Source organism: Pseudorasbora parva, chromosome 1, assembly GCF_024679245.1.
Source record: "Pseudorasbora parva isolate DD20220531a chromosome 1, ASM2467924v1, whole genome shotgun sequence".
Lineage (NCBI taxonomy): Eukaryota > Metazoa > Chordata > Actinopteri > Cypriniformes > Gobionidae > Pseudorasbora > Pseudorasbora parva.
The window spans coordinates 53,309,275-53,333,820 of NC_090172.1; the positions used below are offsets into that span (position 1 = coordinate 53,309,275).

The 24,546-nt window shown below is 37.2% G+C and overlaps 1 protein-coding gene across 3 annotated transcripts in view; it reads left to right on the forward strand.

Moving 5' to 3' along the window:
* Positions 1–2,978: 2,978 nt before the first annotated feature.
* igf1rb (insulin-like growth factor 1b receptor) overlaps positions 2,979–24,546 on the forward strand; it is a 108,962-nt gene continuing 87,394 nt past the window's right edge. For 2 of the 3 annotated variants that reach the window (XM_067445190.1, XM_067445192.1), the window contains exons 1-3: positions 2,979–3,821; positions 3,923–4,006; positions 9,557–10,120. In XM_067445190.1, the coding sequence (XP_067301291.1) occupies positions 3,925–4,006; positions 9,557–10,120 (646 nt within the window). In that variant the 5' untranslated portion in view covers positions 2,979–3,821; positions 3,923–3,924. Of the gene's footprint in view, positions 4,007–9,556; positions 10,121–24,546 lie in introns of all 3 variants that reach the window. The other variant, XM_067445191.1, reaches the window with a different exon arrangement.

Below are 24,546 nucleotides of genomic sequence, written 5' to 3' on the forward strand. Positions count from 1 at the left end.
CCAAAAGAGCTCTGTAATTATGCTGATAATCAAGACTGTCACAGATTATACTTCAGCAAAAAGCCTTTCTTGTTTCATTAAAGAAAGGACCACCAACATTCAAACAAACCCTGAGCTTGTTGCACTGTCTATATCTCCTGTTTGTTTGAAAACGGATCGTCTCGGCCACAGCGCTAAATTATGGCATTCAGCATTGCAAGGGAGTTTATTACAGTTCTTTATAGATTCTAATCTCTACGATAGGCTATGTCTGAAATGTGGGAACTCGATTTGACTATCTTAAAACAAATAGTGATACATGTGATCATGGACATGCAGTGTATTGTGGAGGCTGGTAAATATTCACACAAATGCCATCTTTATTTTTATTTTGTTTTAATTTTAGACATTTTTTTTAAATTATTATTATTATTATCTTTGACATTATTATTATTATTATTATTATTATTATTATTATTATTATTATTATTATTATTATTATTATTATTATTATTATAAATTATATTATTATTATCATGTGGACAACTGGAAATATTAATGATTTTATATATTTTTATATATATTTTTATATTTATTTGGTTTTTTTATCATCATCATCATCATCATCATCATCATCATCATCATCATCATCATAGATAATGTAATGTGGAAAGCTGAAAATATTCACAGTAATGCCAGTTATATTTTATAAATATTTATTATTTTTTGTTTTGTTTTATTTTCTTTTACTTTATGTTTATAAATTATTATTATAATAAATACTAGTCATGTTTTATTATTTTTATTATTTATTTTATATTATAGTTTTTAACTGTATATGCTCTATGTGAATGTTATATAAATATAAATATGTAATATGTAAATATTACATAATAAATATCTCTTTTTTTCTTTCTGTAGCCTAAATACATTTTCAAACACATTTGAGCTTCACGTTTGTTTTTGTGACATATGGGGACTCTCCATAGGCGTAATAGTTTTTATACCGTACAAACCGTATTTTCTATCCCCTTAGACTGCCCCTGCCCCTAAACCTACCCATCACAGGAAACATTCTGCATTTTTACTTTCTAAAAAAAATTCATCCTGTATGATTTATAAGCATTTTGAAAAGTGAGGACATGGCCAATGTCCTCATATTTCACCCTTTCCTTGTAATACCTGTTATGCCTATGTCATTATACACATTTGTGTCCTCAAATGTCACAAAAACACACGTTACTTCACACAAGTTACACACGTTACTTCACACACACACACACACACACACACACACACACACACACACACACACACACACACACACACACACACACACACACACACACACACACACACACACACACACACACACACACACACACACACACACACACACACACACACACACACACACACACACACACACACACACACACACACACACACACACACACACACACACACACACACACACACTTAAAGATAAGATGCACCTTTCCTCTTGAGAATTTTATGGGGTAATAAACTTTTCTCACACACATTTTATGATCTGGTACGGTTGCTAATTTGCCTACACTGAACATTTGTATTTGAATGCGTAAGTGCTTTTGGTTTTCCTTGTTTTTTAATCTTTAACATATTCTAATGTCTGTGATCAGATCTGCAGGATCTATGCATAGGCTTGCTTGTATGTCCGTCATCAGAACAGATTTGCACAGGACAGGAGTTTTCTTGACTGGTATTAATCACCCCACAAGTCATTGTCCAGAAAATCTGGTAAGTGTTGAACACTATGGAGCAGTTGATGAATTTGGCTCATTAAATACTTAAAGAAGTAGCCAGTTTGGATCTCATATTTGAAGTCAATTTCATTTGATTACCTTTTCAAAGCCCAAAATCGGATAACCGAATTACCATAACCATAAATAATTACAAAATACCATGCAGCCCAGAACCGTCTATGAACATCCTTGTCTAGACATGTATGAGTAGATGATGTGTCATACGTTTTTAGAGGCTCCAATTTTGCAGTGTCTCAAAGAAAACAGCTTAATGGAGCTATTCATTTGGATGTTTCAACTCATGTGTCAGTGTTAAATGTATATAATTTGTTGAGCAGCCCAAAGCAATTGCTCTTGGTTTTGAGTTAATATTGCTTTCAGTAACCCAAACTGGTTGTTATTCGAGCAATGACTCAATGGCGAGGAATAGACTGATCCCGAAAATCATACCAGAATCGCTTTAAAGGACATAATGACCATGTAAGCTATGCAAACTAGTTTATATAAACAATGTAACATTTATACCTATTGGAAGTGTATCAATAGAACTTGTTTTATAGCCTAATCTTTTGTGTGGCTTATATATTCATCTAAAATATGTATAAATATAATTATATTTTTGATGCTCTGCATTGATTTCAGTCAAGTTGTGTCAGCCATTAATTTCTGTGATAATCCAATAAATCATATTTTAACATGAAATGTTTGGTATGAACTTGCTGCAAAAAGAGGTAATATGCAAAATCTGGTTGCGTCCATTTACACTAATTATGGATGAAACCATTGATGTCATATTATGACATCATGTTACAAGTGTTTTCCTACCAGCAGAACACAGAGTGCTTTATGAGACAAAATTACAGTGAGACTTAATTACAAGTGTTGCATCTTTATTTTTATTTCTTGAAATGCAGGCTAAATAAATAAAATATATTTATATTAATTGCATACATATCCTGCGACTGTTATTGTAATAAGTAGCCTAAATAAATAGTTTACTTGCCAGAGAGCAGCATGTGCACTCTTATGAAGTGCTATGTGGTCTATATGTAGGCAGCTAAAGGTAGGCTATTGAGACACAGCCAGTAGCAGTGTTTTTCTCCAGTCCTGGCACTCCAATATCAGATCCAAATCCCCTTTTTGAGTGTGATCCAGTCCGGGTTTTCCCTCATACCTTTATCCAACGTAACGTTAGCCTACTATGCGTGTGAGTGCATGAAGTGTGTGTGTGTATGTGTGAGTGTGTGTGAAAGAGAGAGAGAGCTCGAGCCTTGTTTACAGCGTCAATTCAACGGAGAGAGACTACAGGATCAACTCCACATCCTTCACATCTCCTAAACGAACACAGATCCGATCCTTCAGAAATCATATGTGTCCTCCATACTCCGCTTCTTGAAGGGAAATATCAAGCTCTGAAATCTCAGACTGAAGATGGTGGGAGGCAGAGAGAGACCATTTTAAAGCCTGGACGGATATTATTTGGCATCTTTCTGAGTTTCTCCACCGATTTTAGGCCTTTAAAAACGCTAGGTGAGAAGTACAAGGCATCTTGCAGCTGATGAAGATCACACACACATCACACGCTCGTCCAGACTGTTTTAGCCAGCGGACCTAAGCGTGTTTCACTGAACTACAGCGAAAACCAGCCTGCGAGGAGACCTACAACGTGTTTTCCCCATTCCTCCCCCCCCCACGACATGGAGCATGGAATTGCGGATTATCAAGCCGTTATGTGTTTTTCTTGGTTATTTTCACATATATCGACTAGGAGAATCTGTAAAAAATAATATTAAACACGTTTAAGGAGCCCGAGAATCAGTGCGGTTGAATCCACCTCATGGTGAGGGCAGAGCGGGCTGAGTCTGCTGGATAATCTCGCTGGGGTGTCTGGAGGGTCATTTATCCCAGCAAAACACCATGAAGATGGAAACAACTGGTTTTGTTTGATTATTCCAAGCTCTTGTGTGTCAATATTTTTGTTTTCACCCCCTACAAAAGAAAGCACTAAGCTGGATAAACCAACTTTGTTCATATTCTTGTGCTGAGAAGACTTCAAGAGTTAAGCATCATCACTTTTAAGGGTTGAGCTGCCTCCCCTATTTTGTAATATTTTAAAACATTTTTTTTTTTAAACAAGTGTTTGCCTTGTTTTTGTACAGGAATGAGGTCTAGCAGACAGAGGCGATATTGGACCATGTTTTGTGGTCTGGTGCTGGTCCTCTCCACACTCTGTCATGGAGAAAGTAAGTTATATAGTGAATGCATATGGATTAGATCAACATATTGCTGCTAGTCCAAGAAAACATCTACTTTCAATTTGCTTTCAAAGTGATTTTTACACGTGTCATGACATTTTAAGCTTTTATTTGTGATCTATGGCAAGAAAACTGTTCCAAATTCCAGACCAACCAGTTACTTTTCACTTAATTCCATGTTTCTACCTCTTTTCCTTGAATGGCATGTTTCATAATAGAAAATACATGGGAACACAGAACAGAATGAAGTGTAACAGAGTGTTTTGGCAATGCTAAGTCAAAGAACACAACAAAGTCAACTTTGCTCATGCTACCACTGCCTTTTTAAATAGTCATTTCATAGTTTTTTTTTATTTTAGTTATGTTTCTGTTAATTATTCTGGAATCTAATGTGGTATAATTGTGTTTTACAAGTGCCATCATGTGCACCTGTAGGCATAAATGTACTTTTAGTAGAAGTATGAAAGTCAGACTTGAGTTGTCATGACCATGTTATCAGCTTGGTAGATTCTGGTGACGGTATCTGGTTTAAGTCATCAAACCAACAGGTTCTTTAATAGACAAGAAATGAAATGCATTAGCATTATTTACCAGCTAACAAAAATGTTCCAAGTGTTGCTAACGTTTCCATTAAGTTATGAAAACGTTATTTCTGAATGTTCAAGACATACCATTTTGTCTTTGGGTATGAGGGAATGAGTGAAATGTTTTTGGTTGTGAACGTTAGAGAAAACAGTAATGCTTTCTCCATTTCTCATTTTGCAAAACGTCACTTTTGAATGATTTCTGAACCATCTAAGTAGCAGGCTATAGTAAACTGTACGTCCAACTAAAATGTTTCACAAAAACGGAACGCTCCAGGCATGAATAAAAAATGTTGTGCTAATGTATTGATAAGGCAATTAAAGACCGGACAACTTGAACAAAAATTAACATTACAGAAAGAATGTTTGCTGTGAGAACCCTCCCAACCCTGTTTAAACCTGTCTGCCAGTCCTTAAAACAATACTTATTTTTATTTCATATAAGGCGCTGTCTGGAAATCAGACTCTAAAACTCAATGCATAATTTAGGCACTTTAGTTCTGGTTTGTAATGCTTTATGAATGTTTTGACATTCTCATTGTCTCTGCAAGTATTTTATCTTCCTTACAGTTTTAATTTGCTTTATGTATAACTTGAGTAGTCTCATAACTGTTTAATGTGGAGTTTGATAAATCACACAGATATCACTACCTATTTTCTGTTTCACTATGACACCGAGGGCTGGGAAGATTGTCAACAAAATATCATTCGTTTTCCTTGATTAACCTAACAGAAGACACCAATGTAAACATTTTGATACTGATAAATCTTTATATTTGAAAGCTGATAACCGTCATATTGGCAGATTGATCTAAATCCACATTTTAATATAATTTTTGAGAGCCTATTTACAAAAACAAAAGTGTCAACATTAAAAGCCATGTTCAAATTTAATGTGCATGTTGCACTTAACTGTATTTTCCTTTAAAAAAAAAAAAAGTGATTCCAATCAATTCAAAACCATCATTGCGAACAATGCGTCAAGTGTTTCAGCTGAAGGAAATAGCCCATTATTTAGCGCCTATAATATAATGGCCAAATTTGCTTATCAGGCTGATACCGATATGGTGGCAGGACAATATTGTGCATCCACAGATAGTATTGATATAAGCATGGTTGGTTACAGTTAATGAGATTGCTATCAGGGAAGGGCTTGTCTTTGTTAGGTTAGTAGGATACGTTGTGACGCTGTGATGTGGTTGCCAGTAAATGAAAGTGATTTTAGAAGAGAAAATACCATAACATGCTCTTTACGGGGTGTGTAGGTTTACCTTTTACTGTAAGTCTGATGTTGTTGATGCTCTGTTGGGTTTGGATATATGAACCATTAGATGAAAACACATTGAAAGAAATGAGTCATTTTTATTATTACTTAAACCCACATAGGCAATGCAAATTTGCCTTGTATTTCTATGCAAAACTGTCTTGTGTTCTTAAGTGATACTAAAACTGGCCCATGAAAAACATGCAAGAGATTTCTGTCTCTTTAAAATCAATAACCCAGAAAGTTCTAGCAATTTTTGCTTCCCCTTAATGTTTGACCACCACAAAATTTCCATGTTTCCAAGTAAACTCCAAATAAGACCCCCTGATTCATCCGATTCATCGAGAGAGAGGAAAAAATCTGTTTTTAAAATAGAACATGTAAAAACACCCGCTCTAGCAAAACAGACCTGGTTCTGTTGATTGGAAGAGTGAGGAGTTTGTGAAGTCTGTGTAATTGGGTTTTACTGTTAACCCCAGCGGTTGCAGGCCAGCGAGGTAGTGAGGCAGAGGAGGTTCTCAGTGGAAATCCTAAGTATAACCTGTCTCTCTTGGCACAGGACGGATAAAGATTCCCAGTGGGGCATAAATGTGGTTCCGGTTAACTGGTTGACTTATCTCGACATCAAAAAACATCGGCTTATTAGTTGATCTGCCTTTTTGGTTGGTTTAAAGCAGTTTTTGTGTCTCTTTATATTCATAGAGCGATTCTTGTGCATCCGCTTGTCAGTTTGATAGTTAAACATTATGATGGCAATAACAGGATGGAGTTTCACAGAATTCATCAAATGAATTGCTGATACTAATGTTTGTGCTGTGTTTTGGTTCCAAAATGATGTCACTTCTTCTTGGAGGATGATGTCATAAAATAATTTTATTATACAAAAGCCTAGAAAGTGACGTCGAGTAAAAAACGTAATTTATTCCAAGTTTAAAATGATATCCCCAATATGCATAGTTTAGAGAAAGAAAAACATGTAATGTTAATTTTAAAGCCATTTTGTAATGAATATTTAAAATTCACCCCATGTTTTTTTTTTGATTTAGATTTTTTTTATTTAACTAATATGGTGGCTATTTTTAAGTTAAATCCCCCACCCCCAGTTTATTAAGACACATTTGATGGGGACATACAAATGTAAACGACTGTAGAAATATATTTTGAAATTATGAGCAGAGGAAAAATGTGAGTCCCTCTATTTGATTTTGTGTCCATTGGCCATACAAACACATTCTGTTGCAATCTGTTCTGTTGTAGAATCAGAAGTGTTAGGATTTACTAGCTTGGGTTAAAAGCCCCCACACCCCCCACTACATTTCTAAACAGTGACATCAGCTTTTGACCTAATTTCCAAATGTCTCCATTCTGCTACCTATGAGAGTCCGCAATGATGGGCTGGAATTGGGTTATCAAATGTAAACATGAGATTTGGAGAGCCATCAAAGCAATAAAGATAGCACTGTTTACTCAGCAGTGTGAAAATGTTTGAGTCCACAGACAGGCTGGGTGCTGTCTGTCTTCCAGGGTGGTAAAAGAAGCTTGTTTTTGCCGTAGTTTAATTCTGTTTGCTAGCATAATGGATATAACGCGTCGCATACTTGTTAGAATCTGAATTTTAGGACGACTATAAAAGAAAAGACCTTCAGGAGGAAGGAGTGGGCCTTTTCACTCTGAGATTGTTATTTAAGATTTGAAGGGTTATAAACTTTTAGGTAATGTTATCTTTTAAAGTTTAATTTAAACTCTATAATTCAGGAGCTCTATAATTATCTTATTGCATTTTCCAGGATTCATTTTTTAGCTTGGCGTAAATGTTTTAGCATCTTTCTTTGTGTTTAGCCTGTGGGCAAATCACACTGTGGAAAATAAACAGTATAATGGGTGGTAGTGAAAGAGAGATGTCTGTCTCAGGATACCTGTCATAAAACCACAAAAATCTGTCTTATAAAGGCTCCCTCATGGCTCGTGGTGGTGTGTCAGTAGCAGAAGAAAAACTGCAGTTGGTTGAAACTTCTCACACGTCTCTTTGGCTTGACAGTCAGTAAATGCGTGTTTGTTTTATTAGCCTAAATCATTCAGTTTTAGTTTTATTTTAGCCTTTGGTAAAAGCTGTTGTGTACCTTGGTACCTGCATTTTGTTGTAATTTACTAGCTCTTAAACCAATTTTTGTTCTTCATTGGAACATAAAACAGATATTTTAAGGAACAACTGGGTTCCTTAAAGCTCAGCCCATTGTATTTCAATGTAAGGACAAAAACACTAAGATATCTTTTAAAATATCTTCTTGCGTTTCACTGAAGTAAGAAAGTCACGCATGTTTGGAATGATACATTGCTAAGCAAATTAACAATTGCACTGCAACTTGTATAACATTTCCATGAATCAGACCATTCATTAAATATTCAAGGTGAGTTTTTAGCACCAAACTCTCATCCTTCCCTTGGGTCATTTTGACCTGAAACTAATTTTTACAACATTGAGTGTTCATTGGAGTGGTCCAAGAACTTAGGACTTTAGTCACACTTGAACTGGCGCACACAACAAAGTGAACTGCAATCGAGGAGTTTGTCATATTAAAAATGGTAAAAAATCCTTCCTTCACGGGTCAGTTTGACCCCTTAAGAAATGAGTTGAATGCGAGGAATGCTTCAGAATACATAGAAAAACCTTCAAAATCTATTTTATAATGTCTACAAGTGTATCTGAATGCATATTGAAGAGATAAACTCAAGAATTGATGTTAGGACAAAGCGGCATCCTCCCCCAGTTTCTCTTCAAGCCAATGTTAAGTGACTTAAACTGCAATTTATCGACTGGTGGCCGTTAGGCACAGGGATATCATTGAGTCCCATGTAAAATGCCCAACTTTACAGCAGAAAAAAAACATGTTTACAGCCTGGTGGTACAAATTGTTGTTTTGGTCTATATGGAATATTTTGCCCTTCATGAAAACTGTGAGGGGGTGAATTTGTTTTATAACTCATTCGTTTACATTATATAAAGCCTTAAAGTTCTGCATAATTAAGGGCGTGGTCACTTTGAGGGACAGGTGGATTGTCGTTTGTCTGCTCTCTGCTAGATATCACGTCACCGCAGCTCCGCCCACGTCCCGCCTCTTTGCCCATTTTCTGTTATCCGTGAGTGACACACGGCCAAGATGGCAACGGCCAGCTCGACCCTACTTTGCGCTTCAAAACTGCTCTTCAGAATCCTATGGTGACGTCAAGGACACATCCATATTTTTTTAGGGTCTATGGTTAGGACCCAGTAAAAGAGAGCATTTGCATATAGAGCTATAAGGCTATCTAGTGGTGAGATTCATTAAATGTTACTATATTTTTTTCAAGAAGTTGGCAGAGACACCCAAATTGACCCAATGTGAGATATTTTGAGCTGATTTGAGTTGGTTAAGCATGTATTAGAGAGTTATTTTGACATGTATTTCTACATTTAGTAATTTAAAGATAAATAAAATAAAGATTAATGAAAAATGATTAAAAAAATTGAAAATCATAGTATAGAAATTAAATGATATAAGCTTTCTGGACAAAAAAATAAATAATTTTGGGGCTTTTTGGGTCATTTTAACCCACGAGGGAAGGATTTGTTGGATGAATCTCTAAAGCATTGCTACCTGTGACTGTTGAATTGAATTGATTATCTGAATATTTCTTTTTATCTCCTTTCAGTCTGTGGTCCAAGCATTGACATTGGCAATGACATCAGTAATTTCAAGCGACTGGAGAACTGTACAGTGGTTGAGGGATACCTGCAGATCCTCCTCATCGGAAGCAAAAACAACAATAACAACCAGGAGTTCTTCCGCACCCTCAGTTTCCCCAAACTCACCATGATTACAGATTACCTTCTCCTCTTCCGTGTATCCGGGCTGGACAGCCTCAGCACCCTCTTTCCTAATCTCGCCGTGATCCGGGGCCGTAACTTGTTCTACAACTATGCCCTGGTCATATTTGAGCTGACCAGCCTAAAGGACATCGGCCTCTACAACCTGCGGAACATCACAAGGGGTGCGATACGAATCGAGAAGAATCCCGAGCTCTGCTACTTGGATTCTGTGGACTGGTCTCTCATTATGAATGCCGAATTGAACAACTACATTAATGGAAATAAACAGTCCAAAGAGTGTGGAGATGTTTGCCCAGGAATCATGGAGGACAACCCTCAGTGTATCAAAACGAACTTCAACAACAATGACAATTACAGATGCTGGACCTCTAACCATTGCCAGAAAGGTGAGTTACTGTTTTTTTTTTATTACCTATTTTGTAGGACGTTTTTGCAATTGTTGAGATCTGATCCACTTCTTTAGACAGTGTATTCAATATCTGATGTGTTGACATTGGATGGGATAGTGATGACGTAGTAGTTTGCGATTATGGAGAAAAAGTTAGCAAAAAATTGTGAATTCAGATGAATTCAGATTGTCCCAACTATATTTTGGATAATTTATCTTTTTTTTTTTTTTTTCATAATTTAATTATTTATTTTATTAAATAATGATTTTAAACCAAATATGTGTCATCAGGCAGGTTTCCAATTACATATTTGTGCAAAACCTTTGCTTAATGTCTAAATAAAAATATTCTAAAAACTATTGCGAAATTTTACTTCACCATGATAGTAGACGACCTGGGTTGTGTTTCCCTTACATTGGCGTATCTTGCTGCTTAACCATTGGTGTGTCAATGGAGAAATGAACTAGTAGCTAGACACAACTGCTTCCCAGAACTATCTTTCAAACCACATTGGTTTAACTCCTGGGTGTCGGAGGCTAAAAAAATGTGTGTGGGTCCTCCCTCAGAAATGTTTTACAGGAGTTGGTGCCATTTACACTATGTACAAATTAGTGTTGTCAAAAATATCGATATTTCGATATATATCGATACTGGAATATCTGAAACGATACGATTCTCAGTTTTTACAGTATCGATATCAGGTGCGCTCTCCTCTCTGACCGTCAGCGAGTTGACACACACCGGCATATTCTCACTCAGCCCGGTTAACCTCTGAGCACGGCGAACGCGCGTTCTGCTGGACTTTTTCCTCATGACAGTGTGTTAGTGTTAGTGTGTGATCGGTCTGAATTTCGCGCGGGATTGCACATAAATTAATTCTACTAATCCCCGCAGATTTCGTGCTCACATCTGAAGCGCACACACACATAGCCTACCGTAATAAAGCCGCCTCTGACATGATACAAGTGCAAACATTTGCTTCCTTTTCCAGCTTATTATTGGCCAAATACACTCAAAGAATTATCAGTGCACATCTGGAAGAGTATTAACGTAAACATAGTCGCAAACAGTTCAGGAAGAACGAGTAACAGGAACAGTGTGCAGGATCCATGCGTCTGTTAGTCTTAAAGGGACCGCAGTCATTTGCTATTCAAACTACAAAAAGACAAACGATCACACTGCTCTTGACTGATCAACTTGTGTAACTTTAATAGTTTCATCTGTACGCTATTGAATTTTTTACAAAGAACATTATCCAATGTTGTTTTAAATGTAATTACTATGCATTTTTTTAATTCAGTTCCTTATCTGAATGTTAGACCTACCTGAAAAAATAAAGCAGTCTATTTAATTTGTATCTTCTATTCTATTGCATTTATTTGTGCTATTGTTTGTAATCTGTTTATTTGTTCTTATTTTATTACTGTTTACTTGTCTTTTTAAATTCAATATACCATTCGAAATCAAGCTTTCTTGTGCTGTGTGTAAGCTATTGCAACACAATTACCCCGTTGTAAAAAATACATTGAGATAGCAAAAATTTGTGAGATAATTTTAATAATAATTGATCAATTGATCAATAATTGTTCAAATCAAAACGAGGCCCAACCCTAAGGAACATGCTGGCCACATGAATTTTTAGTAAAAAATAACAATGAATAATAACAAGTTCTGTTGTCATATTAAGCATCTTATCTTATCTTATTTATTTACTTACTGTGGTATCGATTTAGTATCGATATATCGATATTTTAGTCTGATATCGTATCGAAGTCATAATTTTGGTATCGTGACAACACTAGTACAAATAGGCTGCATTGTTTACTAAACATCTGGTTGGTCTAGAAAAATGTATGGAAGACACTGAATTCTTTACAGTGGCGATAGTGTAGGGATAGGCACAATTTTTGTCGCAAATCAACCTGAGGTTCCAATCTGCCTTTTGCCGAACTCGCGCTACTCCTTTTCCCATCAGATATCATATCAGCAAATCATTTATTTTCAATAAAAAATTAAGAAAATATTTGAAAAGTGGAAATAACGCGCCTAACTTGTTTAATAATAAAGTATTTATCGGTTATGGGTAGGTGAATGGACATATGCACTGAATTAGAGACAGTAAAAGAGAATGGGTCCCATTGGTCTTTAAAAAATTGGTGGGTCTTGTCCCACCCTGTACAATGGTTCCGACGGCCATGATTTAACTGTATAGAACTGTTAATCACTCAGGTTTTTAATTAAGGCTAATTAATTGTTTCGGCAATGAACTATGTTGGTAACAACGGAACTTGAGGTCATAGTAGTTGGCTAATGATGCTTTTGGCAAACGCACCTCTGAAAGAGAATTTTAAATGTGCATTTTGTGCTGATGGATTCTATAGTGCCTCTTGTAATAGTGAGAATGCAACTTGCATTGAGTTATAAATTGCAGCATCTCAATCATGGTTAGTCAGGGCTTGGCATTAACTTGCTCACCAGCTACTGTGGCTAGGGGTTTTCCAAACTTACTAGCCATTCAATATTTTTACTGGCCACAAGTTTGACATCCATACCATGAGGAAAAATTTTGAACAAAAAATTGTAATATTTCATAATTTTTCAGCGTATTAGGCTGATGTCTGTTAAAGGGTTACTTCAGCAATTAGCATATGGCATTGTATCAGTAGAAACCCTAAAGTATATTCAAATGATTGTGCTTCCCCCCATATCCCCCTGAGACGAGAGATTTATGCATTTTATTTCTGGAAAAATTTCTCCTATGATGCAAATTGACGATATTTGCATCATAGGAGGAATGTTTGGCCAAAGGCTAAAGACTACAGCCAGCAGAGGGAGCCATTTCCGCATGTTTTGAACCCGCGCATGGGGGATGGAGATCTCACTCAGAGCTCAGCTCGCAGCTGCAGGCACTCATTTAAACGGAGCTATGGTGAGCAATGTAAGTCTTTTAACTACTCAAATTAATTTCTATGAAAGTTAAGCTTGCAAAGGCATGAACTGAAACGCGCCAGACTGAACTCGCGTTGTGAATGTATGCCGCGAGTGTAGTCGTGATTACCTCAGCTCTCATCACGAGCTCATCAGCTCATTTATCTCACTCCTGCAGTTAGTGCTCAGTGCTGTGACACTTGTGCGGTGACTCCCTCATTATACTGAACAGACACGTTCAGTTTTTAATTGTAGTGTCTTCTCCAACTCAGTCACAGTAATCAAGTTGGGGGCTTTGGGAATGGCTTCACAGGGCAGTGAAGCATTCTGGGAATTGTAGTCTTTCATCCCCATGAGACAAAAATACATTTTCTGTCTTTTCTCAGTCTAGAAGGCACCAAATTCAAAAATAATTTCACATTTCTACTATGATGACCCAGTTTAAATATAGATTCATCTTCCCAGCGCTGAAGTACCCCTTTAAGGATCTGACACATGGATCCATTATACTGTTACATATGTTTTTTTCTCAACTGTTTAGGTTCATGTAAAGTTGACTGTTTACATGAATTCTCACCAAGACCGGCATTATTTTGTGTGCGTTTGACTGTTTAAGCACAATAAGCAGTAAAAAGAGCACTGAGATTTCGGCTTTGTGCGTGCACTTTGGGTGTGAGCGCACAATCTGTGGGAATAAGTAAAATGATGGTGCAATACATGCAGTCCCACACCGAAATTCAAGCATTGTAACACCAACAATAGCCATCCAGAGCAAATGAGTGAGTGAGTGGAGGCGGGTTTGAGTGTCAACTCGCTCTCATAGAGATGAGACAGTGAGACAGTGCAGCTGGTATTGTGTATCTATTCTGCGGAAAATTTGTATTGGAAGCGTTTCAGATATTTCAGTATCGGTGTATTGGCATTTTTGTCGACACTATACTGCACTTAGTGTATTACTTCAGATGCTATATTGAAAAATGTAAAAAAAATTCAACCTAGCACACTACTGCTGAAATCCACCGTATTTGCCGTGTTGGTGGGTGTTAATGTCAAGCCCTGTAGCTAGTGTTTATGTAGAGTATGTTTTGTTAAATTTCTGTCTGTCAGTCACATCCTAACATCATCTGTCAACACAAAGCTTTCCTCGGTTATTATCAGTAAAGTGGATCAGGGTCATCCAGCATTCATTCCCTACCTATAGGCGTCATGTCTTGGCTGGTTTATGTATTACAGTGAAGAAGAAAGTGCAAATTTGCTACAGGGCAAATTTAAGTATGTTTGGTTTTTCTTTTGACTTCCTTTCACACTGAAAAATGGAGTCTAGTCATTGCAGGGGGTTTCATATGCTAGACTTTGAAGATAATGGCCTCGTCTACAGAAAAGTTTGTGTCCGGAAGCGTCCTTGAAAGATCGGATTCCTCACAGTGCTAGTGAACCGGATAAAAACAAGCAAATTCATTAGAGAGATCGAACTTTTTTTCATCAAAATGAGAAAAACAAGTGAAAGAAAGATCCACTATAAACGGGAAATTCATGCAGAACTCATGCATGGAGAGGTCTGGTTGTAGTCTTCCACTATTGTGGTCTTTTTGGACAGAAGGATGCTGCAGTGGCAGACAAAGCGCCTCTCTCTGAAGGCAAAATACTTTAGCAGTTCCTCCCACTTTCCATATAATTACCTTGTTTTCCTTTAACACAGATGTTTCTTCAAGGGCTGGTAGTGGTTTCCAGTCAGTCTGCCTTGCCTTTTTTCTTCCCAGCTCTTTAATTACCCAGTCAGGACTTGTTGTTCACCAGCCTTGTACTTTGCATTTCAGCTACATTTAGAGTAGACAGAGCTTACTGCAAATGCCTGCACACATGCACACAGGAAAGAGCCCACATCAGATAGACTACTTAACAGTTCAAGTTGAGTTGAGATGAGATGCTCAATATTCTGGTACAGTTATCCTTTTCGCCAAGATGCTGGGGTGTTGTGCAGATGTTAAAGGGATAGTTCACCCATTTACTCGCCCTCAAGTTGTTCCAAACCTATATACATTTCTTTGTTGATGTTTTGAAGTTTGATATTTTGTAACCAAACTGTTGTGGGGCAACCTGGACTTCCATAGTTTTTTTCCATACTATGGAAGTCTAAATATCTTCCTTTGTGTTCAGCAGAACAAAGAAATGTATACAGGTTTGGAACAACTTAAAGGCTCAATATGTACGATTTTTGGAGTGGTTTTCAGTGCATTGCTAAATTGTTGCTAACAAGTTGTTTAACATAGAGTTGTTTAAGTGTCCTAACCAAGCTTGCAGTATCCCTCTCAGATACTGAAGCTTTCGCGCCTCGATCGCCCCCCGGTGACCGGTCCCAGTGAGCCGCCCCTCTGTCTTTTCTAATGGACACGAGGCAAACTAAACAATAAAATGACACTTCAAATATTTTTTCCCCCAAGTTTAGTTATGTCATTGAAGGCAGTTATCATACCGATGATTTCATTTCAAGTGTTCGTTTTTAAAATAAGTTTAGTTTTAGTTAGTTATTTGATGCTATGAAAACGGGGGGTGTGACGTCATGATTGTTAGCTGAGATCAACGTCTTCTCTGAGTGAAGTTGTCACTGAGGCACTAATAGGCTTGGGCGGTAATACGGTAAAATGGTATACCGCGGGATCTAAAAATAGCAACGGTATCAGTTTCAATACCGTCAAACCGTCAAAAAAAAAAAAAAAAAACAGATCAACTTACATAATGCTGATCAACAATTAATTATTAAATATTTAATAAGTTGAACTAATTAAACTATTTACATATTAAATACTATTTATTTATTAAATGCCTAAATATGTGTATGCGTTGTTGTGACAGCGTGGATGAGAAAGAGAGAGAGAGAGAGGGGAAAAGACGGCGAGTCGGGCACTGAGTTATTATCGAAAAAGAACACAACTTCTGCAGTTTGGAAGTATTTTGGGTTTTGACGGTAAATACAGACGAGGCAATTTGCAAATTGTGCAACAAAAAGATGACCGCGAGAGATGGAAATACCTTGAACCTAAGGGCGCATATCCGAAACCACCATCCACTCACTGCTGCGTGGATGAAAAACCGAGCGCACCCTCGGACTATGCTGTAATATTGCCGAAGCCTTTTGTCACACAGCTGGCAATGTAAGCAATAAGTATGAACTCCACAAAAATCAAGTGGACATGGGACTCACAAAAAAAAAAGTCAATTGTCTGACAATTGTCTCATAACGGTAAGCATAAAACGTGCAGAGAGTTTATCTTAAACTGAATATATATATATATATATATATATATATATATATATATATATATATATATATATATATATATATATATATATATATATATGCCAAGCCAACAGTTTGTTGACGCTGTCTGAGCCTTACATCATAATGTTTTAATTATTCACGGTAATACCGTATACCGAGGTAAAATAGGGAGGAGGTTTGACGGTATCAAAATTTGGATACCGCCCAAGCCTAGGCACTAACTGACTTTTTTCTGAATTTTTGGGCTTTAGCTTTAATTTCTACATTTCCATAACTGTTTATTTCACACCAACATAATTAATTGTTCTACATCTGCGAGAGTGTGGGCGGGCTTTTGATTTCGTGACTGTACTTCAGATGGAATAACAACATAAAAAGTATGATAATGAAATTCTCAGGTACTGATTTTGTGCTATTTTTAAAGGGTTACTTCAGCGATTAGCATATGGCTTTGTATCAGTAGAAACCCTGGAGTATATTCAAATGATTGTGCTCCCCCCCCCTCCCCTCATATCCCCCTGAGATTTATGCAGTTTATTTCCGGAAAAATTCATCCCATGACGCAAATATCATCAATTTGCGCCATCGGAGGAATTGTTGGCCAGAGGCTAAAGACTACAGCCAGCAGAGGGAGCCATTTACGCATGTTTTCATCTCGCGCAAGAGGGATGGGAGATCACACTCACAGCACTCAGCTCGCAGTCGCAGGGCTGCACTCAAAAAAATGATTCTAGCTGTTTGCTGAGTTTAATTAAATAAAATAAGCTGAAACAACACAAATCTTTAGTTTTTACTTGTCATATTACTTGATTTTATTAGGTTAAATGAAATAAAATTTGTTAAATGTTAAGTTAACCTAAACCATTTGTGTTGAGACTACATGAATCATTTATGTTGCGCTGACTGAACTGGGCAGTGTATTTCTATTTCCCAGCATGCTTTGCATAGGGATGGCTCAGGAGAGTAAATGTTGAAATGAAGTGCTGTTTAATGTGTTTTTTAGTGAAGGGAAAGACATGTTAATGTTTTATGTTATATTTGACAGTTATATTTGACAGTTATATTTGACATTTAAAAGTTATGTTGTGTTAATTTTTTTGAGGTTACCATTATCGTGAAGTGTAGATCTTGTGGTTAAGCTATGATGTTCTGAAACTGTGCTAATGCCAGTGATGAGAGATGCTTTACTTGATTATATACTTGCATGTTACAATTAGCAATTGATCAAGTGTTGTTGACTAATAGTTTTTATAGAAATAAAGAAAACTAATTCATGTGACGCAGCTCCCATAGAATACAAATGGGCATCAGTTCTATCCCTCTCTATCCTACTTTATCTAAATGGATTGACATAAAATAATTTAGTCAAAACTACTAAAAAAATGTAAGTTAATACAACAAGATTACAACAAATTTGTGTAGTTGAGCTGACACTATTAAATTAAGCTGTGCCCAACCATAGTAAATAAGTTGAGTCAACCTTAATAAATTAAGTTGACCCAACGTAAGTACATTAAATTGGAATAACAGAATTGCATAATGCTGAAATAAAGCAAGTTAATCATGTGGAAATACTTTCCATGATTTTTTTATGTTCATTCATGCATGCAGCCTCAGGCATTCATGTTTAAATGGTGCGGCCAGCAGAGCAAAGTAAGTCTTTTAACTTCTCAAACTAATTCCTATGAAATTTAAGCTTTCAAAGGCATGAACTGAAAACGCGCCAGACTGAACATGCGCTGTAAATCTATGCCGCGGACGTATTTACTTCAGCTCTCATCACGAGTTCATCCATGACTGTCAATGTGACTCCTGCAGCGTTTTGGGCTGTGAGACTCCCTCAGCGGCTAAATCACATATTGAACAGACACGTTCAGTTTTTAATTGTAGTGTCTGTTCTCTAACTGAACTGATTTTATGAAAATGAACGCGGTCACGGTGGGAAAGTGATCAGTGATTCAGTAATCTAGTAGCCGTGGCTTTGCGAGTGGCCTCGTAGAGCAGCGAAGCATTCTGGGAATTGTTGTCTTTCATCCCCATGAGACAAAAATAAATGTTCTGTCTTTTCTCAGTCTAGAAAGCACCAAATAAAAAAAATAATTTCACATTTCTACTAGGCCTGCACGATATTGGAAAAAAATTACATTGCGATATTTTTCCCCCCAACGATATATATTGCGATATTGAGAGCCATCAATCCAGGCTAAAGTCAATAATTACCATTCCGTGATATTAATAATTTCACTAATAAGCAAGCTTCATTACAAGTAACAAAAAGAAATGTTGGAAAATATGTGTAAACATGAAACTAAACCTCCAGTAGGTGGCAGCAGGTGACCGTCTTAATGAGTGAGTCACTGAGTCGTTCATTCAAACGATTCATTCGAACACTGAATCGTTCACACTTGTTGCTATGAGTGAGACGTGTTACGGGTCTGCTATGAACGATTTTCACTGCTGAAATAGAACAAAAACACTAAATATTGCATCTGAAATGTAAGTGACTAAGTGAATGTTAATAAGTTGTTTATGAACCTGTCATATGAAATCTAGTGTTGTGATTTCTCCTCGAGAGGCTGCACGAGCGTCAACAGCGCGACCTTATCATCAGTTCATTATATATTATCCACAATCGATCGCCACTTACACTAAATAAATGCACAAACATTCTTGAATTTTGGTGATTCGCTAGTTATGTTTTGTTTTAATCCGGCTCTTGTCCGTCAGGCAAGTAAAATTCTCTTTCACTTGTCCCTTCAAAACACCCACATGTCCCGTACAAGCGTTAATGTCGAGCCCTGCTTTGTATTCGTCGTAAATTGCTTTGTGGTGCCGTTTTAAGTGATCAGACAAATTGGTGGTGTTTTCTTGTTTTGTGGCCACAAGACACTCCATGCAAAGTACCTCTTTTTGTTCAACATCCTCCTTTATGTAGCCAAAATAGTCCCTATAAGATGATTTCTGCTACGAACCTTTTTTTTCCCTCTTCGAATGTTTGGCCGTGAGCGGTAAGCAGCGGCACAGCGAACCAATCACTGTTCAGGCATGAGGAACGTGCATGTCACTCCAGCAACAAACTCGTGTTTACTGTGTGCTTCCTTACTACTACCATAGACCGTAAAAAAATACTACTACCCTTCACATCGCATGTTCCGACGATGTTATCGCACGCGCACATCGTGATGTCGATGTTAAAACATAATATCGTTCAGCCCTAATTTCTACTACATTGATAACCCAGTTTAAATATAGATTCATCTTCTCAGCGCTGAAGTACTCCTTTAATGTTGAAATTGTCTAATTTGAATATTATTTTGCATGCTTTTTAAATCCATACTGAAAGCGACAATTAACATAACATAAAAGCGACATAATTTACCTCAGATCTAGAAAATAACTGAAAGGAAACAAGAATGACTGAGGACCATCAAGCACCATATGACTTGTGGTATATTTCAAAACTTTTGATAGCTTTTTGTGAGGAATAGTCAGAAATGCAAGTATTCATGGGAGATCTTGACATTAGCCCATGGTTAGAGAAGTAGTGATGTCTGATTCCCCAAATAATTGTTTGTTGAAGTCAGATTTTTTTTTGTGTAGTTTAGAATCTGAATGATTTCTTCAAGAACTGGGTCATTTTCACTGACTCAATGATTTGTTTTGTTCGAATATCAAATAAAATTGTAGTCTTTCTCACACAAATGACTTGGAATACTGTGCGAGTCCTGAGATCCATTATGCTGTTTTGTGTTTTTTTTAAGCTTAAAAACTTCAGTCTTTGTTCCTTGTAACCGCATATAAAAGAGATTGTGACAGCCTTCAGAATTTTTTTTTGTGCTCCACTGAAAACAAAAGTCTTACAGGTTTTGGACGACATAAATGTTAATATAATTTTTTTTTTTTTTTTTTTTTTGCTTTAAAAATGAACATTTTACTTTGCAATTTTTACATAAATATTTTTCTTCAGAAAAAGTATGAGACTCATCAGAAAGAGATTGAGTAAAAGACGGCAATGTGAGGGGATTGCATAACAGGAACTAGCAAACCCAAATATGACCTTTTCAATACCTTGCTGGCTACAGTTTGATCATAACACTGACCTTGAAGCTGTAAATGTTACACGCATCGGATGTTTATCGCAGTAACAGATGCGTCAGTGCAATATGATGCCTTATAGGGGTATTTTCCTTTGCAGCACAACATTTGCATCAGGCAAAAACATACAAAATTAAGCAAAAGTATGGATGTTAGGTTGAAATCTAAATGATACTGAAGTTGGTGTTGTTTGTTAGTACATGCCATTGTCAGTGTTTGTGAAGAGCTTTGCTGTTGTCTGTTGGCGGAAAATAAAATGTCCAGACCAGAACGGCAGCTCAGGAATGTGTCTTTTGAAGATGCAAATAAGGAATTTTGGCTGTCTGGTTTGCGGTGATGTTCTTTAGGACGGCAGTAGATGCGAGTTGGATGTCTGCCGTGAGATTTGATGAAGTAGTGAGATTTTGGAGTGGTCTTTCACAGGTGACAGGTGAATGCTTTCTTTCATCTCTCTGCTGACCACCGTTGGGTGGAGACCAAGCGAAAATGTCACTGAAATGTCAAGCGCTTTAGCCGAATAGATTACAATGTCTTATGACTCAGAATAGGAGATTTCTTCTTTGCTCTGAATACCACAAGGTATTAGGCAGTTTCTAATTTGCTGTGTTGTTGGTTTTCCCTTTTTCTTTTTCATGCAAACGCTAAGTCAGAAGGTGTGTGCTAATAGATTCCAATCCATAAAGCACTGATAGGAAAACACCAATAAGCAAAAAAGGTTTGCTTATTAAATTGGCCCATTATGTTGTTTTCTTTGTCATTTTTACTTTTAAAAAAGTACTGAAGTACTCACTGCCACAAAGTTAGGGTGGTTGCTAGGGTGTTGCTATGCAGTTGCATAAGTATTCTCGGATCTTCAGATTGCGCACCAGAAACGAGTTCTCTTTCGCGCTGTTTTGTAGTAGGGTTTGGTTTTTTGGGAGTTTTGTAGTGGGGTTTGGAGTTTTGTAGTAGGGTTTGGAGTTTTGTGGAGTTTTGTAGTAGGGTTTGTGCTTTTTGGGTTTTCTATTTTATAGTAGGGTTTGTAGTTTTGTAGTAGGGTTTGGGGTTTTGTAGTAGGGTTTGATGTTTTGTGGAGTTTTATAGTAGGGTTTTGTGCTTTGTAGTAGGGTTTTCTACTTTGTAGTAGGGTTTGGAGTTTTGTAGTAGGGTTTGTGCTTTGTATTAGGGTTTGGTGTTTTGTGGAATTTTGTAGTAGGGTTTTGTGCTTTGTAGTAGGGTTTGGAGTTTTGTAGTAGGGTGTTGTGCTTTTGTAGTTGGGTTTGGAGTTTTGTAGTAGGGTGTTGTGCTTTTGTAGTTGGGTTTGGAGTTTTGTAGTAGGGTTTGTAGTTTTGTAGTTGGGTTTGTAGTTTTGTAGGCGGGTTTGTAGTTATGTACTTTTATTTTTTTTTTGTATTTTTTTTTTTTGTATTTGGGTTCAGGGTTTTGTAGAGTTTTGCAGTGGGGTTTGGTGTGTTGTGGAGTTCTTTAGTAGGTTTTGTGGAGTTTTGTAGTAATCTCTAACATTAAGTATTAGTAGCATTAGTAATGGTGACGCTTGTCTAGGCAAACACCACTTAAAAACTTACACGTTTGTCATTGCTTTTTGACAAATGGCCAGTGTAAAAGAACCAAAGGCAAAAACGTTTGTTTTGATTTCAAATGCAGACGTTTAACTACTACCACTGTGGCTGACTAAGTTACGAGCACAGTCTCTGTTATCTAGCTGAAGAACGAGCCGCGGCGCCCCGCGGGAGGGAAAGCACTCATCACTTAATGAGCTGCCTCTGAGTGATCTCATCCGCTCTGCACCACGGCCGGAAACATTCAGCTCCCGACAAACGCTTGGGGGACTCTCTCAAAACGGCCGACCGGAGAATGGGGGCCTTGTTTTAATTACCGTCCGTTTATCTTGCCCACATGTAAAGGCTGGGTTTCTGCCTGGCCAGGCAGCACAATAGTGTGACTTCCTCTTTGTGTTCTGCCTCTCCCACATACTTCATTAACCTCAGCGGACAGTATAACTCTTTCACCAGAGTATTGTGTCTTCGCTAGAGCGGCTCAATGCCGGAGTCACACAGTCTGCCCTTGACAGTATCATGCTGAATGTCTTGGCCATCATCAAGGTTACATGTTTGTCAAACTTTGTTGTGCGATTAACAACAGTTTGTTCTAGATAAGAATTTCCTGTGCCAGTTGAGTGACGGCAGGGTTCAGTGGAATAGCTGCATGCTGGTGTAGCTAATTTATGGACACCCACCTGGAACATCTTTTTCTTCCCCAAAATGAAATAAATAATTTATAATATTTTAGATAAACATTCATATAAAATGTATATGTGACAAAGTTTTCATTCCAGTTAAATAAATACTCCCAAGCCTATCCTTTCTCATTATGTTACTGCAAAAAAACAACAACAATTCTCATTACTATAATGCAAAAAAGCAAATTAATACACTATTATAGTACATGTTGTGATGCCTTTAATTTTTTTTATTTTAATAAATATTGTCTGATTTGTTCATTATTATATGAAGATTTTGGGAGTAATCATGTCCAACATGAAATTCATGATTTACTTGCCCTCAAGTTGTTCCAAACCTCTGAATTTCTTTGTTCTGTTAAACACAAAAGAAGATATGAGGAAGAATGTCTGTAACCAAACATCTGATGGACCCCATTGACTTCATAGTATTTTTTCCCCTATACTATGGTGTCCATTAACTGTTTGGTTACCCATATTCTTATATTTCCAAAAAATATTTTGTGTTCAGCAGATATTCATACAGGTTGGAAACAACATGAGGGTGAACTAACCCTTTAGAATACAAACATAACTTGCATGGAATAGCCATTGCTTTTGAAATGCTAGTTTATTTTATTATGTGTTAAGGAGACCTAATAAGTAAATAATGATCTTAATTATTATCTTTTAATTTATTTGATTAATTACATTTTTGTTTTTATTTGTTCCTTTTGATTTGGGGGTGAAAATATGACCTACCTAGGCCCACTCATGTAGCATTATACAGGGGCAGTAGTAGGGTTGGGAATCGTGAGAAATTTTTCGGTTCCGGTTCCGGTTCCGATTCCGCCTAACGATTCCGGTTCCGATTCCGGTTCCATTAAAATTATTAAACAAATAGTGGTAAAGGAAAAAGGCACAATACGCAACTTTAAACAATACTTTTTTGTGTTTATTACTTGCTCTCAAAAGAATTTACAGGTTGGCAATGTCAAAAAAAAGTCCTGTACTATACATATATTACAGGATTAATCGAGCCATATGGAATTTATGGAAATTAAAATAAACATGTTCAAATTTACACCTCTGAAATTGTCTTATTACATTTTCTCTCTCTGTTTTAGGGATGTTAACCGATGACTGTTTGACCGATGGTTGACCGTCAACGTTAACCGATCAAAGTTGTCTGTTAAAAAAAAAAAAAAGTGATCTCTAAATTAGTCTATTATAGACAGTGGACTAAACGCTACTACAGTTAGCCGTCTCATTCCAAAATATTTTTGTGTGAAGTGAACATATCCCTCGCGCTCAATTTTTCATAACTCTACTGTTTGTACTTAATAAACCAATAAAAACATTTGGTGCGAGGTCGCAGCGTTTGCGCGCTCACAAGGTTTGCAAAAAGTAAACAGTTAGAGCCAGAGCAGACGACAGTATGAAGCGTGCATTCCGCATAAGATGGGCTTACATTTGGAAATATATATATATACACACATTTCAGTGGTAACACATAAGGTGTTGATCGTCTTTCTTTATTATTGTTAGCACTAACTTACCTCGAACCAAAGCGGCGTCTCTTCAGAGCTGTCATTTTCTTAAATGAGCCGCGGCAATGTTTCAAATGAGCTCATAACGCTGGACAAATGCCTTTATTTTCAGCACGATCACCTTGTACCCAAACCATTTCGAAACTAATGAGCCATTGTCCTTGGATTACAAACAAGCTCCTCGGCGCCGCGTTTGCGGGACTCGCGCTGTGGGGGATTTTAAAAAAGTGACGTGAGGGGAAAGGAGGCGGCAGCGCTAGGACAGTGTGAGTGTGAGTATGTGTGTGTGTGTGTGTGTGTGTGTGTGTGTGAGAGAGAGAGAGAGAGAGCGGGAGCGCGGGAGCGCGGCTCG